Below are 15,020 nucleotides of genomic sequence, written 5' to 3'. Positions count from 1 at the left end.
GGTGTGAAACTGTTCCCCCTTCGGTGTATTCTTGTTTACTTTGTCATATTTCGGCAGGTGTCACCAAACTTCTAAACTGAGTCCTTCTCAGCTACACGTGGGTTCATTCATTGAGTGTAGCCTCCAGAGGAGGAGGCACCGCGTCTGCTATATGCGTAAAAATCAAAAGCGTGCCGTGAATTACAGCTGAGACAGCTATGCTGACTGTTAGTTTAGCGCCATGAGAGTCAATCTTTAGTAAAGAGAAAGCGAGGACAGGACCATCAAGAGTGCGGGCGCCCACATCCTGTCATCTACACCCTAAGCTTAGCTCCAGACCCACAGGTAAGTTTCACCGAGATAAGAATTTGCTGTTTAAAAAAGCCTGTTAAACATCCGATTGTCTGCGGAGACATCTTTTGTGGCTAACTTTAACAGTGAACACCTTCTGCTTCCTTTTTAAATCTGCGAAGATGCCTTCAGAGACACCGTGTTTCACTATCAGCAACATTTGGGGGAACCATAACCAGCACATACGTCTTTAATTAAACAACGGGGCATTCACTCACTCTAACTTTCACACCTTCCCTTCACATGTGGGTTTGCCCTTCAACAGGTCCGCATCCTTACCAGTGTGATGTTTGCTCAGCTTAACTACCGCCAAACAAATACGTCAAAGTTTTCTGGTGATGGAGGTCAGCTCTGCTCCACGTCACTATATGTAATATTACTCCTTTTCTCAAGATATCAGCAGAGCAAAGCTCCACTTTAGACTTCATTTCTTCACACTGACTTGGAAGTTCTGCCAGTGCTGTGCTACCCTGTCCTGTTGTAGTGAATTCTCTGAAAATCTAAAAGCCCCCAAATGTGGCACAACGTCTCCAAACACTGTCCCTTTGAGTCCGGGTTTATGCGCTTGAGCGGGAGTAGTGCGTTGGCAGTTTCGGATTTCCCGTGAGCGTGCGGAGAGCGTTTGTTGTCTATCAGCTTCAGAATCAAATACGCGGAATAACCGGTTTGTGGGTCACTCTTCCTGGTGCTGTTGTCGGCCTGCCCGTCAGTCCCTGAAGTGGGAGCGAGTGCTGAAAGGAATTAAAAGTGTCCACCGTCTGTGCTTTTTCGTGTTTTATTTTTTATGATTCTTGCTTCTCCCGTTTCCGGTGAACTCCGCTGTCGCTCCTTTCCGGCCCACTCATCAACCAATCAGCACTCAGACAGGCAAGCAGACGCAAAGATCATTCGCATCCAGAACTGTGCGTTTGAGATATTCGCCCCCAAACGAAAAAGCGCACGCACGTCTTAAACTGATAATGTGTCTTGAAAAAGTTAAAAAGTGTAAACAGCTCAGTTTGTAACTTGATCTCAATGCTGAGCTGAACCTGACTGTTGAGTGACAGCTTGATACTCAGTGATACTCAATGAGATGCTCTCTATGGCAGAGAAGAGCTGTTTATAAACTCATTTCAAGGAGCTGGCAAAAGATTTCCTGTTCTCTAGTGTGAATCTGCGTGGGTTGTTGATAAGTCTGTGACAAATTAATGTTGATGTCTCATTATTCTGTTGCAGATAACTTTAAATATCAATTTTTTTTTACTGTAGGAAATGTGTTTCATTAATGAATTTGTATTTCTAAATAGTCTCATCTACTGTATATTTACCAGCTGTGATAGCAGTGTTGGTCTTTTCACATTCCCAATCTGCATGTGTGCTAAAGCACTTAAAACTTCCTGGTGTACTTCCTGTTACAGTAGCTGTCACCAGGGTATCATGAGTCACGGGTACTCTGACATGTGTTTACAGTACTGTACAAAAGTCTTGAGTCACTGCCCATTTCTATAATTTTTTTCTATATATTTGCAGAGTTCATTCTAACTTTTAAAGGGGCCTTGAACAGCAGACCTCCAGGCTTTCTAAGGTCTTTCAACATCCATCTTTTTATTTTCAGAGAAACTGGTTTGTTAAGTCATTTTACACTGACCTATGCATGATTCAAGCATAAAGAGGCACCTAAGTTTAAGGATGAACCAGTGTTGTATCTACACAAAACAGATAACGTAGAAAAGAACCAACTTTAAATTGTATCTTTAGGCATCCCCTTTTAAGAAAAGTCCACATTTTTAATTGAATCAGTGAAAAACACCACAAATAGCAGAGTTTGACAGAAATAAAATAATATTTTTGTACCAATAAGGTGATTCCCAAAGAACTATAAGCTGAAAACATGGGATATCTCAACATCGTGTACAGTGTGTTCTTAGAAAAATGTGAGACGATCAAACAAGTGGAGGACAAGGGAAAAAGCATCTGCCCTGAAAAACTATCTACTGCAGATCATCAGTATCTGAGATTCATGTCCTTAAGAACTAGGAAAATCCAGCAAAGACCTCAAACAGGACCTGCAAGATGCATCTGGCCCTTCAGCTGATCCTACTGTTCACTGAAGCCTCATCAGTAACATTTAAATATTTGATTTAAATGATCATCAAGGAGGAGAAGGTCTGAAGACACTGTAAGGCTCTGTTGGGAGTAAAGCTAGTTAGAAGTGTACATGCTCTCTTTTTGCCTTATATGTTGTATGTTCAGTTTGCATCTTTCAATAAATAGTTGGCCCTAGTTCCCATTTTCTATATAAAACACAAAAAATTAAGTGTGACTCGAGAATTTTGCACAGTACTGTAAGTATGTCTGTGGGCAGAATTTCCAACTCCTCCAAACTGCAAAGCAAAATGCAATCAGAAAGATTTACAGGTGTGTAGTATTGGTCAGAATAAAAGTGACGTCTGAAGGTTGGTAGGGTCTGAGTCACTCTTTGCCTCAGTCTCCAATTCTTTATCATTCCTTATGTATTTGTATTCATGTATTTATTGCCCTCCATATGAGATGTAGATACAACGTTACAAAGATAAACATGGTCCAGATCCATCGTAGGGGTAGCGCAGAGAGACAGGTAACAATTTAAGCTGATATTCATGAAGCACCTAGAAAACATGCAAATTTAATTCAAAGAGGCTTGAGCCAACCAGCTGTTTCACAACCAGAACCTTCCTGCTGCTGCGAGGCGACAGCGCTAACCACTGCACCACCAGCCAGCAGATCAATATTATTTGCACGTAGCAAAATGCCGGAAAGGTGAACTGTTCATGGTAATTACATTATAGTTTTGTCTAAGTCATTCAAATATTCGAATTAAAATTAATATGACTTAGTGGAGAATAGTTTTCTTTATCTAGGTAAAAGTTTGCCTTTAAATTGGTTTGCATATAGAAATATAACCTTTCTTTACATCTTTTAAACCTTGAGCTGTAACAGTGAGACATTTTTAAGGTTGTAATACTAATGATGTTACTAATTTGAACGTGACACGATCACATACTGTATACTGTCCATTTTCTTTTCATTCATATGTAGGTTAAGCGTGAGCATATTTACATCTGTAATATTCGGGCTGCAGTGGTTAGCATCGTCACCGCACAGCAACATGGTCCTGGGTTTGAATGCACCAGCTAGCTGGTGCTCTTTTGTGTAGAGTTTGCACACTCTCCCATGTCTGGGTGGGTTCTCTCCAGGTACTTCCTCCCACACTCTGACGACATGCATGTTAGCTTTAGTGATTCTAAAGTGGCCATAGATGTCATCGGGAGTGTGAAGAGGACCATCACTTAAGAAAATGGATGGATGGACGTGAATAAGCAAGAACACAGATGACACTACCTAAAAAAAAAAGTTTGAAATATAGTTGGAGAGAGTTGGCAGAGTGTGTTGGGTGTAGACACTGCAGGCTGTAAGGAGGGCACTCACGCACACACTGACACACACAGAAACAGAGAGGGACTGTGCAGCCGTGCCCCTCTGCTAAGCAGAGCTCCTACATAAAGAGGTCACTGTGCTGAAAACATAGCACCTCCTTCTCTGCCACCACTTCAAGGCGTTCATCTTGGCTAGTTGTACATCCCTTTTTGAAAAAACTAAATAGAATTTTTAAACTAAATCCCTGTTCAAATACAACACATATAAATGCTTCACAGCATAACAGAGTCACAAGTTTGCTCTGACATTACTTTTGCTCGAGGTCCGTTTGTTTGAGATGATGTCATGAATCAGTAAGAACAAGAAGGAACTGCAAACTGTGCGTGAGTCAGATTCGGTGTGCGTAATTGTCTGAAGACAGTGGAGAAACAGAGGCCTCGCTGTTAACAGGGATTAACTAATAATCGTGCTGTGCAAACAGTCCACCTGAGCCGATCCCACACTTTCACCTTGTGAGAAAATGAGCAGTTCCTCCTACTACTTGAAGGTGAGCTGACTCTGTGAGTCTTGTGATGAAGGCAAGTGGACGATGCCTCAATTTGGAAATAAAAGATAAAAGAATGAGGACTGTTTCTCTTCAGACGCCCCAGATGCCAGAGTCAGGAGACGGGTTAGTAATTGTCTCATCACTGTCAGCTAAAGGTTCACACTTGTTTAATTCACTCATGTATAAAATCCTTCCTAATTTTAAATTATTTATTTAAATTTTAGGACTTTACAATTTGCTGTGCTTTTTCATCTTTAAGCCACAAACCTCTGACAAGTTTAGACGAGAAATGATTTGTATTTTTTTATAAATGACACCTGTGACAGCTGCCATCGAATGTTATTAGAATTCTGGTGCGAGTGTGGATAAGTAGTGCACAGCTATGTCATTAGCCAGGGTAGATGGAGGCTATGGTTTTCCAGCTGGTCGTGTAACAGTTTCAGCAATGGTTGACCGACACGTTCCTCTCCTGCACTAAATCTGCACTTGTCTTGCTGGAGGACAGATTTCCAATAACAAGACAAAGGAAAGGTGACAGCTGTTTCCGACATGTTCCCCATTACTTTTTATTGTTAGACTGTGTCTGTGAAGGACCAGTCACAGCCTGTTAATCCTCAGTCTCTTCCACTGTTGTCTCGTGCATTTCTGCAACTTCTTAAGTGTTCGAGGCAGAAGTCAATTTCTAGCTCAAGGACACTGCAGCAGCCTTGCTCAGCGTGTCAGGACGCTCTCTGTGAGTCCTTATGTTTGTGTGAACAAGCTGAATGAACCTTTCAGTTCACTCTTCTTTTTTTCATTTTCTTCCTGTCCACCCTAAAAGGCTCCTTCACTGTCTCTCTGCAGAGTCGAACATTCCTCCACAATGGCGCTTTCCTCCAGGCTAAAATACGTGTCTCTGGGGGTTCTGGTGCTGCAAACCACCCTGCTGGTTCTCACCATGCGCTACTCCCGTACCCTGAAGGAGAACGGTCCTCGCTACCTCGCCTCCTCTGCCGTAGTGTCAGCTGAAGTGCTCAAGATTTTTATGTGCACTCTCCTCATCTTCAGTGAGAACAGTGAGTAAGGAGGAAAATCAGTTTTGGATCCTACTTGGGTAGAAAATCCCCAGTCTAGTTAATAAACTTCATAGGTTGAAAAGTACCCCACATGATTTAGCAGGTTGCAGAACCACCTTTAACAGCACGAACTTGTAGCACTCGTTTTCTAAATTACTGACAGCGCTCTCTCTGTTTCTCTTAGATTTTAGCTTGACGGCAATGTACGAGCTGCTGAACAAGGAGATTCTGAACAAGCCCGTGGAGCTCGTGAAGCTGGCCGTTCCTGCAGGGATCTACACTCTGCAGAACAATCTGCTCTATGTTGCCCTGTCCAACCTGGATGCAGCCACCTATCAGGTTACATACAAATGAATGAATGTGCTTGTTCAAGCTCACTGAGTTTGTGTGCGTGAACTGGTTTCTTTATGGTTTCACATGGCTGGTTTGTATTGTGTACATTTCTGCATTCACAGTGTACAGTGGATATCCTGGTAAATATTTACATAAATCTATCTCACAGATGTCATCTGTTCTAATCTCATAAGGCTTGTTTGATTAATTTAAGTGGTACTAAAGCTATACCCTCTGCTATATTCTGTAAATATTAAAGAGGAAAATGCTAGTTATTGAGTTTTGGAACACTGGAAAAAATCATAAAACATATAAAATATGTTTGTTTAAATTAAAGCTTCACATCCCTCATTTCTAAAATGATATTTTTTATAAATAACATTTATAATTGGATGTGAACAAACTCTATAGTGATCTAAAAAAAAACAATAAACCAAAAAAACATACTTTGGAAAACAATTCAAACTGACTGAAACTGTTTTGTGAACTTGGAAAATTAATTTAAAAAATAATTTAAAAAAAATACAGACGACTAGCTGGTAAAAAGGCCATGTTCACTTTTCTTCTTTGTCACAAAGTAACCATTTTCAAATGAACACCAAGATTTATACGTTCATGACATCCAGTTCCAGTTTCTGTCCTTTTTCGCATATACGCAGTTCTTTACATAAATGAATAACGCAATAACATTTTTAAGTAGAATTGTGAGACTATTATTACCCAATTAATAATACTACCCATTTGTCCTTGAGCGCTAAAAAACCTGAAGAAGAAAGTGAATAAGAGGCACTTGGGAACATTTCAGATCATCCTTTTAACAGCAACTCAGTGACAAAAACCTTGCAAATGAAACTGTCCCAATAGGAATGAAGCACAACAAGTTCAATGTTTATTTCCGGAGTGCAAACATGTGTCTTCTTATCTATCACAGAGAGGATTCTTAGAAATGGCGTGTCTCTTCCATTTTTAAACAGATCTGTCCTGACCCCTGCACAGTGGGCTGCTGAATGAAAGGCATCAAAGTACAGATGAAGAATTAGAATACAGTAGATCTTCCAAAAGAACGAGAAGTAGCTGGAAAGAAGATTTCTGGATATGAATGCATTTTCTGTAACTGTGGCATTTCTATACTACCCATTATTGTGTGCTAAATAATAAATAAATAAAGTTTGTGTTTGTAACACTCTGAAAAATGCGATATGCTTTGAAGAGCACAATAAAAGATAGGAAAATATGACTGTAGCATGAAATATAATTGTGGACACAGTCAAAATGAAAAAGTAAGAGTGTAAATAACAAGAAAAATTAAATATGGCAGAGAAGAAATCGAAAGCAACAGGATGTTATTTAAGAAAAAGAAGGAGCATAGGTAGCAACTTGATCAACTCTACTGTAACTCAGACTGTAGCCAGTACTGTATCAATTTTTATGTGCTGTAGTGAGGATGGGAGTAATCCATCATTTACTTAAAGCATCACTTGTGTTTTTGTGTCTAACAGGTCACGTACCAGTTGAAGATCCTCACCACAGCTTTGTTCTCTGTCTCCATGCTCGGGAAAAAGTTAGGCAGCTACCAGTGGCTCTCCCTGCTCTTCCTCATGGCCGGGGTCACTCTGGTGCAGGTAACAGCGCTCGCCGTCACCACAATTATTACTAATGTTTCATTTCTACCTTTCTAATGGTTTTTTTGGAGTCTCAGTGTATTCATGTGTTTTGATAAAAGCCTATGCCTTTGCACACGCTCATCAGTGTTTCAACCTTCACAGTTGCCCGTCGAGTCTCTGGGTGACTCTGAACAGAATGTAATGTCTGCAAGCTCCCAGTTTGTGGGCCTGATCGCTGTGCTGATGGCCTGTGTGTCCAGTGGTTTTGCTGGAGTTTACTTTGAGAAGATCCTCAAAGAGACAAGCCAGAGTCTGTGGCTTCGTAATATACAGCTGGGTGAGTGGCTATACCTCCATTTATATGACAGGCTGAGCGAGGAATGTATGGTTCGTTACAAACAAACGTTTTCTCAGAAAGTTATGCAGTTCCTGTGAAAGTACACCACATGATTTAGCAGCTTGCAAGAACTTGTAGCACTTGTTTTTAAAATGACTTTATCAGTCACTCACATTGTTGCAGAGTTACTTTTACTCTGTCTTACAGTGAGGTTTGCAGACAGTCATTTGTGCACAGCTCCCGCAGCACTTCAGGCAGGTTGAGGTCTGGACTTCTTTTATTTTTCAGCTGTTCTGCTGTAGATTCGCTGCTGCGCTAGGGATCATTTAGCTGTCAGACAGATGGGCTTGCATTTGACTCTAGAATACTGTGGTATGTAGAGGATTTCATGGTCGGCTTAATGACTACAATGTATCCAATAATAACATGACTCTAAGTAAAACTAAAGAGAGACTATTATAAGAAATTCAGTGCAAAATTAAATAAGAGCTGTAAGCATGAAAAATGGTGCAACATGCAAGACTTCTCTGTATCTAATTTAACATCATCTAACTGTTGACATTCAGTCAGGGAAAATCTCATTTTATACCAGGGGTTTCTGCAGAGTTTGGACAGCATTTCGTTTACAAGCCTCAGGCTCCATTTGTAAGTTAATGTGCTAACAGAAGGACATGTTATACCTACATACCTACAATACCTACAACCACGATTACCGACACTAACAAGCTGATCTACAGTACGGCAGCAGTGATCAGTGAGATGCTTGGCTACAAGTTGAACAGCCACAAGGGGCAGTACCCTCCATGGAGAAGGAGGCTAGAGGGCAAGATCAAAGTAGCACGGAGGGAGGTTAGCCAACTAACGGAGTTGCAGAAAGGTGCGACAAAGAAGGTGCATAAGAAATACAGCAAGCTGTCCATACCTGAGGCCTTGGAAACTGTCAAGCAAAGACTCACAGCCTTGGCCAGCCGCTTGAGGAGGTACACCAGAGAGATAGAAGGCAGGAGAATAAACCAGCTGTTTTCCACAGAACCAGCAAAGGTGTACTCTCAGTGGCAAGGGAACAATAAGAGAACAGCACCACCAAGGCTGGAGACGGAGCAATACTGGAAGAGCATATGGGAGAAGGATGCAACCCATAACGGCAATGCTCAGTGGCTAGTGGATCTGAGGGCAGACCACAGCGACCTCCCTGAACAGGGTCCAGTAACCATCACAGTGGCAGATATCCAAGAAAGGGTCTCCAGTATGAAGAGTTGGACAGCACCAGGGCCCGACATGGTTCACGCCTACTGGCTAAAGAAGCTGACTGCACTCCACGAGCGTCTGGCAGCACAAATGAACCAGCTGCTAGTTAACGAGAGACACTCGGAATGGCTAACTGAAGGTCGGACGGTCCTGATCCCCAAGGACCCCAAGAAGGGACCGGTCCCCTCCAACTACCGACCAATAACCTGCCTCAGTACTACATGGAAGCTCCTGTCAGGCATCATATCGGCTAAGATGAACAGGCACATGGGTCAATACATGAGCGGGACACAGAAAGGAATTGGCAAGAATACCAGAGGCGCAAAACACCAGCTACTGGTAGACAGAACAATCAGCCGAGACTGCAAGACCAGACTGACCAACCTGTGCACTGCCTGGATTGATTACAAGAAGGCCTATGACTCAATGCCCCACAGCTGGATACTGGAATGCCTAGAATTGTACAAGATCAATGGGACCCTAAGAGCCTTCATCAGGAACTCAACTCAAGTCACCATCAAGTGCGGGATCTACCAAGGAGATGCTCTGTCCCCACTGCTGTTCTGCATAGGCCTGAACCCCCTCAGTGAGATCATTAACAAGACTGGCCACGGATACCGACTACAGAACAGAGCAGTTGTCAGCCACCTCCTGTACATGGATGACATCAAGCTGTATGCCAAGAGTGAACGAGACATCGATTCACTGATCCACACTACCAGGCTATACAGCAATGACATTGGAATGTCGTTCGGACTGGAGAAGTGTAGTCGGATGGTAACAAAGAGAGGGAAGGTAGTCAGAACTGAGGGGATTGAACTACCAGAAGGCAACATTGCAGACATAGAGGACAGTTACAAGTACCTGGGGATCCCACAGGCAAATGGAAACCATGAAGAGGCTGCTAGGAAAGCTGCAACCACCAAGTACCTGCAGAGGGTCAGGCAAGTCCTGAGGAGTCAGCTGAATGGTAAGAACAAGATCCGGGCCATCAACACGTACGCCCTGCCCGTGATCAGGTACCCTGCTGGGGTAATAGGCTGGCCAAAGGAGGAGATAGAAGCCACTGACATAAAGACAAGAAAGCTCCTTACCATGCATGGAGGGTTTCACCCCAAGTCCAGCACCCTGAGGCTGTACGCTAAGCGGAAGGAAGGGGGCCGGGGACTGGTGAGTGTCAGCACCACAGTCCAGGATGAGACAACGAACATCCAAGAATACATTGGGAAGATGGCCCCAACTGACCGAGTGCTCAGTGAATACCTCAGGCAGCAGAAACCCAAGAAAGAGGAGGGAGACGAGGAACCATCATGGAAGGACAGGCCCCTGCACGGTACGTACCACCGGCAGATAGAGGAGGTGGCTGATATCCAGAAATCCTACCAGTGGCTGGACAAAGCTGGACTGAAAGACAGCACAGAGGCACTAATCATGGCAGCTCAAGAACAAGCTCTGAGCACAAGATCCATAGAGGCTGGGGTCTATCACACCAGGCAAGACCCCAGGTGCAGGCTGTGTAAAGATGCCCCAGAGACAATCCAGCACATAACAGCAGGGTGCAAGATGCTAGCAGGCAAGGCATACATGGAACGCCATAACCAAGTGGCCGGCATAGTGTACAGGAACATCTGTGCCGAGTATAACCTGGAAGTCCCGAGGTCAAAATGGGAGATGCCCCCAAGGGTGGTGGAGAATGACCGAGCTAAGATCCTGTGGGACTTCCAGATACAGACGGACAAAATGGTGGTGGCTAACCAACCGGACATAGTGGTGGTAGACAAACAGAAGAAGACGGCTGTAGTGATCGATGTAGCGGTTCCGAATGACAGCAATATCAGGAAGAAGGAACACGAGAAGCTGGAGAAATACCAAGGGCTCAGAGAAGAGCTCGAGAGGATGTGGAGGGTGAAGGTAACGGTGGTCCCCGTGGTAATCGGAGCACTAGGTGCGGTGACTCCCAAGCTAGGCGAGTGGCTCCAGCAGATCCCGGGAATAACATCGGAGATCTCTGTCCAGAAGAGCGCAGTCCTGGGAACAGCTAAGATACTGCGCAGGACCCTCAAGCTCCCAGGCCTCTGGTAGAGGACCCGAGCTTGAAGGATAAACCGCCCGCAGGGGCGTGCTGGGTGTTTATATATATATATATATACATATGTATGTGTGTGTGTGTGTGTGTGTGTGTGTGTGTGTGTGTGTGTGTGTGTGTGTGTGTACATATATGTATATATACATATATATACATATATGTATATATACATATATATACATATATGTATATATATACCTTTGTACAAGCACAACGTTAGACTGATTTGGTGATTTGGCAAGTAAAACTGTTCTTGGCATATGGATGTGAGTTTCTTGGGATATTTTGTTCTATGTGTATAACAATAAAGATTGAACTGAGGAGGTGCACATTCAAGGTGAGTTTATGGGCTGTATATTGATAAAACTTGATGGCATCTTAGGACTGCAGTCTGCTTTAAGACAGCATGGCTATGGCTCATTTCCTTTTGTTCTTCTTGCCTTATATTGCTCCTTAGTTAAAACACCACCTTTGTCTTACTTGTCCCAGCAAGGACCTGATCTTTATCACTTTCTCTTGTCTCTTTCAGGTTTGTTCAGCTTTGTGTTTGGCTTGACAGGCATGGTGGTGTATGATGGCGAAAGCTTGAAGCAGGAGGGGATTTTCCAGGGATACAACACTATTACCTGCATAGTTGTCGTCTTACAGGTTGCGCCATCGTGTTTCACTACAGTACATCATTTGACTTCCATGAGTTTTATGGCAGTCTTTGTGGAGTTGTTCATGTCTGCCTTTGTGTTGTTTGCATGTCTTCAGGCTCTCGGCGGGCTGATCGTGGCTGTAGTCATTAAATATGCTGACAACATCCTCAAAGGATTTGCCACCTCTCTATCAATCATGGTGTCTACACTCATGTCGTATTTCCTGTTGAAGGACTTTAATCCCACAAGGTAAACACAAGCGCGCTTATGCACAATAAAAAAAATATTAATTTGCTAACACTTTATCAGTGGAAAACATGATATTCTTGAGGGTTTTTTTTTTTTTTTTTAGATCTAGCAGCTTTACTACAGGCTGAAATACATTTAGGTCCTTAAGTTTCTGACAAAGAAACTTTGTTTGTAATTTTGCCTCTTGCCTCCACCACAGTCTATTTTACAGAAAACAATCATGATTTAAAATCCACTGTGGTGGTGTAACGAGGCGTGCTATTAAAAACTATCATTATCCAAAAACTTTTGGACCTACCTGTGTGTCAGCAATTGACACTGATTATCAGGAAACCAGTTAAAACAGAATCCAGATGTCTTTTAACAGTCACCTGACTGCGCTGACCACCTTCACATTTGTGGATTTTCATCAGGTTTTGTGTTGATTAAAAAATAGTTCTTCCATCACAAACTCCAGTTTAGCGTTTTTGGTTTTAACTAATAAAAATCTGCCTTATTTTAATACTAATCAGCAAGTCTTTGCTTCCAAACATGTTAAACTGTGCAGTGAAAAGTTTTTGCCACCTTCCTGATTTTGTAGTTTTTTGCATATTTGTTAAATTTAGATGTTTCAGATCATCAAACGAATTTTAGAATTAGAAAAGATAAGCCAAGTAAATAACTGGGTTAGTTATTAAAATGTAATAAGTGGCTGTGCCGCCTTCGGCAGAAGCAATCTGCAAGGACTGCAAGACATGGTGATGCCGCATAAGCCGAGAAACCTTGAGCTTCAGGGCATAAACTCATGGCCGGAGATTCTTCTTCAGGATTTTATGGTACAGAGCAGAATTCATGGTTCCATCAGGGAACAGCAAGTTGTCCAATTCCTGAAGCAGAAAAACAGCCCCCGAACATCACCACCACCATGTTTGACTGCTGGTATGAAATTCTTTTAGGAGATGCATGTAACAGGAATGAAAGCTTCCAAGAAGTTCACCTTTCGTCTCGTCACAGAATATTTTCTAAAAAGTCTTGGGAGTCATCAAGATATTTTTGGTAAATATAATATGAGTCTTTATGTTCTTTTGGCCAGCACTGGTTCTTGCCTTAGACTCTCACACTGATGCTATTTTTGCACAGTCTCTTTTATGTTGTTCACTTGTGGAGTGACTTTAAGTCAGACAAGTTAGGCCTGCAGTTCTTTTTGACCAGGGGTAGGCTACTCCGGGCCTCAAGTGTCGGTGTCCTGCACATTTTAGATGTGTCCTTCATCCAACACAGCTGATTTAAATGGCTAAATTACCCCCTCAACATGTCTTGAAGTTCTCCAGAGGCCTGGCACTAAACTAATCATTAAAACCTGCAGGACACCAGCACTTGAGGCCTGGAGTTGTTTAACTCTGCTTTAGATGGTCTTCTAGGTTCATTTGTGACCGTTGATCATCTTGGAGTAATTTTGGTAGGATAACTGCTGCTGAGAAGATTCACCACTGTTGTAAGTTTTCTGCATTTGTGGATAATGATTCTCACCGTGGTTCACTGAAGTTCTAAAGCCTTAGAAATGGCTTTGTAACCCCTTTCCAGACTAATAGATGACTTTTTGAGATCTTTTAGCCTACTTCACTTCACCATCCAGCTTCTGTTTAAGGGATTTCTCAATTCAGCTGGTCTGGCAGTAATCAGGCCTGCGTGTGATGAATATACTGAACATGTCAGCTTTCCAAAAACAATGTGGAAAATCAGAATTAAGTCACGTCATAACATAACAAGAAAGAAATCCTGAAGAGGGCAACTACTGTTTCGCTATCTTCTAATCAGCAGCAATGTTTTTGAAAGGCACTGTATTCAAAATCTTGGCAAAGCTCCACACAGAACTAGTAATAGTAACAGTGATAACTGTCATACACACAAGTTGCCTCACGTGTTGTGCTTCCAACTTAATGCATTTTCTTTTTCTCTGTGTCTCTCAGCGTATTTTTTCTAGGTGCAGTGCTGGTTATTGCTGCCACATTTCTTTACGGCTATGAGCAGAAACCTGCCAGCAGCAGCACCAACAAAGTGTAATCAGAGACTTGCGTGAATTGTGGCTCTACGAACTGTGACCAGGAATTTGCCACATGAACAATTTCATTACAGAAAAAGTAAAGACAAGTTACTGGGAAATACAGTCTTTTGGAAGTGGGCCTTCTCTGAAAAAGTGCAAAATGGATGTTAGCAGTGACTCATGTGAAAGCTATTGTTTTGAGCATGTCAGGTAAACTTAACACTACAGAAAAGCAAACGGCGTAAGGCGAACAGGAGGACATGATAAGCAAACCATATCCTTGCTGGCAAACTAATGTGAAACTAGTTCACGTGTGTCAGTATTAGAACTGTGACGTTCCACCTCAGGAGGTACAGATGCTACATTTAAGCTTTGGGTTGCTAAAGAATTGTAATTTTAAAATGATCACGTCTTTTGAAGAAGTGGCACATAATTTTAGTGCAAATGGAAAGTCCAGCCATCCATTCACTTCCGCTTATCCTTTTCAGGGTCGCGGGGGCAAATGGAAAGTGTTTCTTTAGATATCAGCAGAGAAGTTTTGAAAAAGCACAACAGCATATTGCACTTACTAGATCCCCACAAGCACGTGCTAAAATAATAATAACAAAGGAGCGCGTCGTATCAGATTTTTATAATCTGTCTGGATCCTCCACCACATTGCCAAGGTGCTCTACTGGAGGCTGTTTGAGTACAGCGAGCTCTCATGTTCAAACAAACAGTTTGACATGATTTGCGCTTCATGATAGGGTCGATTATCTTGTTGGAAGCATCAGAAGATGGGTCGTAAAGGGATAGACAGGTTTAGCAACAATACTCAGGGCTGTCATACATACAAGGGCTTGTGTTCTGCTTAAAGCGTGCCAGGAAAATACCTCTAAAACTATCATGTATTAACTGTAACCCCAGTTTCTTAGCTGACAGCAGGTTCGATGTGTTATGCATTCAGAGATGCTCTTCTCCCTACCTTGACTGTAACAAGTGTTTATTCGAGTCGCTGTTGTCTTCCTGTCATTTCAAAGCAGTCTGATCATTCTCCTCTGAACTCAACAAGGCATTTTCACTACTGTGCACAGTTTTCTTACCTGTTTGGATCATTCTTTATGAACTGTAGAGATAGTTGTGTGTAAAAATAAACCAGCAGTTTCTGAATTACTCAGACCAGCCTGTGCAA

General features: G+C 42.5%; 1 protein-coding gene across 3 annotated transcripts; it reads left to right on the top strand.

The window, feature by feature from the left end:
* The first annotated feature begins 37 nt into the window (after positions 1-37).
* On the top strand, positions 38-15,007 carry slc35a3b (solute carrier family 35 member A3b). Of its 3 annotated transcripts, none has more exons than XM_085440516.1 (8): positions 44-324; positions 5,117-5,328; positions 5,513-5,667; positions 7,161-7,283; positions 7,428-7,602; positions 11,466-11,584; positions 11,693-11,826; positions 13,776-15,007. In XM_085440516.1, the coding sequence occupies exons 2-8, from the start codon at positions 5,136-5,138 to the stop codon at positions 13,867-13,869; spliced, it is 993 nt and encodes a 330-aa protein (XP_085296642.1). In that variant the 5' UTR covers positions 44-324; positions 5,117-5,135; the 3' UTR covers positions 13,870-15,007. The 3 variants fall into 3 exon arrangements, with proteins under 3 accessions (XP_085296641.1, XP_085296642.1, XP_085296644.1); XM_085440518.1 differs by lacking the exon at positions 44-324 and adding an exon at positions 4,299-4,396; XM_085440515.1 differs by having other exon boundaries at positions 38-324; positions 11,466-11,826.
* The last annotated feature ends 13 nt before the right edge of the window (positions 15,008-15,020 follow it).

Source organism: Copadichromis virginalis, linkage group LG18 (assembly GCF_057382275.1).
Source record: "Copadichromis virginalis isolate Kocher_CV1m ecotype Utaka linkage group LG18, C_Virginalis_male_GT1.1, whole genome shotgun sequence".
NCBI lineage: Eukaryota > Metazoa > Chordata > Actinopteri > Cichliformes > Cichlidae > Copadichromis > Copadichromis virginalis.
Note: the sequence above shows the minus strand (reverse complement) of the source record. Positions and strands in the feature narration are given on the sequence as shown.

Bases quoted from the DNA above. Each gene is read 5' to 3' on its own strand.
- slc35a3b (XM_085440518.1), top strand. From the start codon at position 4,299: ATGAAGGCAAGTGGACGATGCCTCAATTTGGAAATAAAAGATAAAAGA. The intron at 5,668-7,160 runs GTTACATACAAA...TGTGTCTAACAG, and splicing joins TGGATGCAGCCACCTATCAG to GTCACGTACCAGTTGAAGAT. The intron at 7,284-7,427 runs GTAACAGCGCTC...CAACCTTCACAG, and splicing joins CCGGGGTCACTCTGGTGCAG to TTGCCCGTCGAGTCTCTGGG.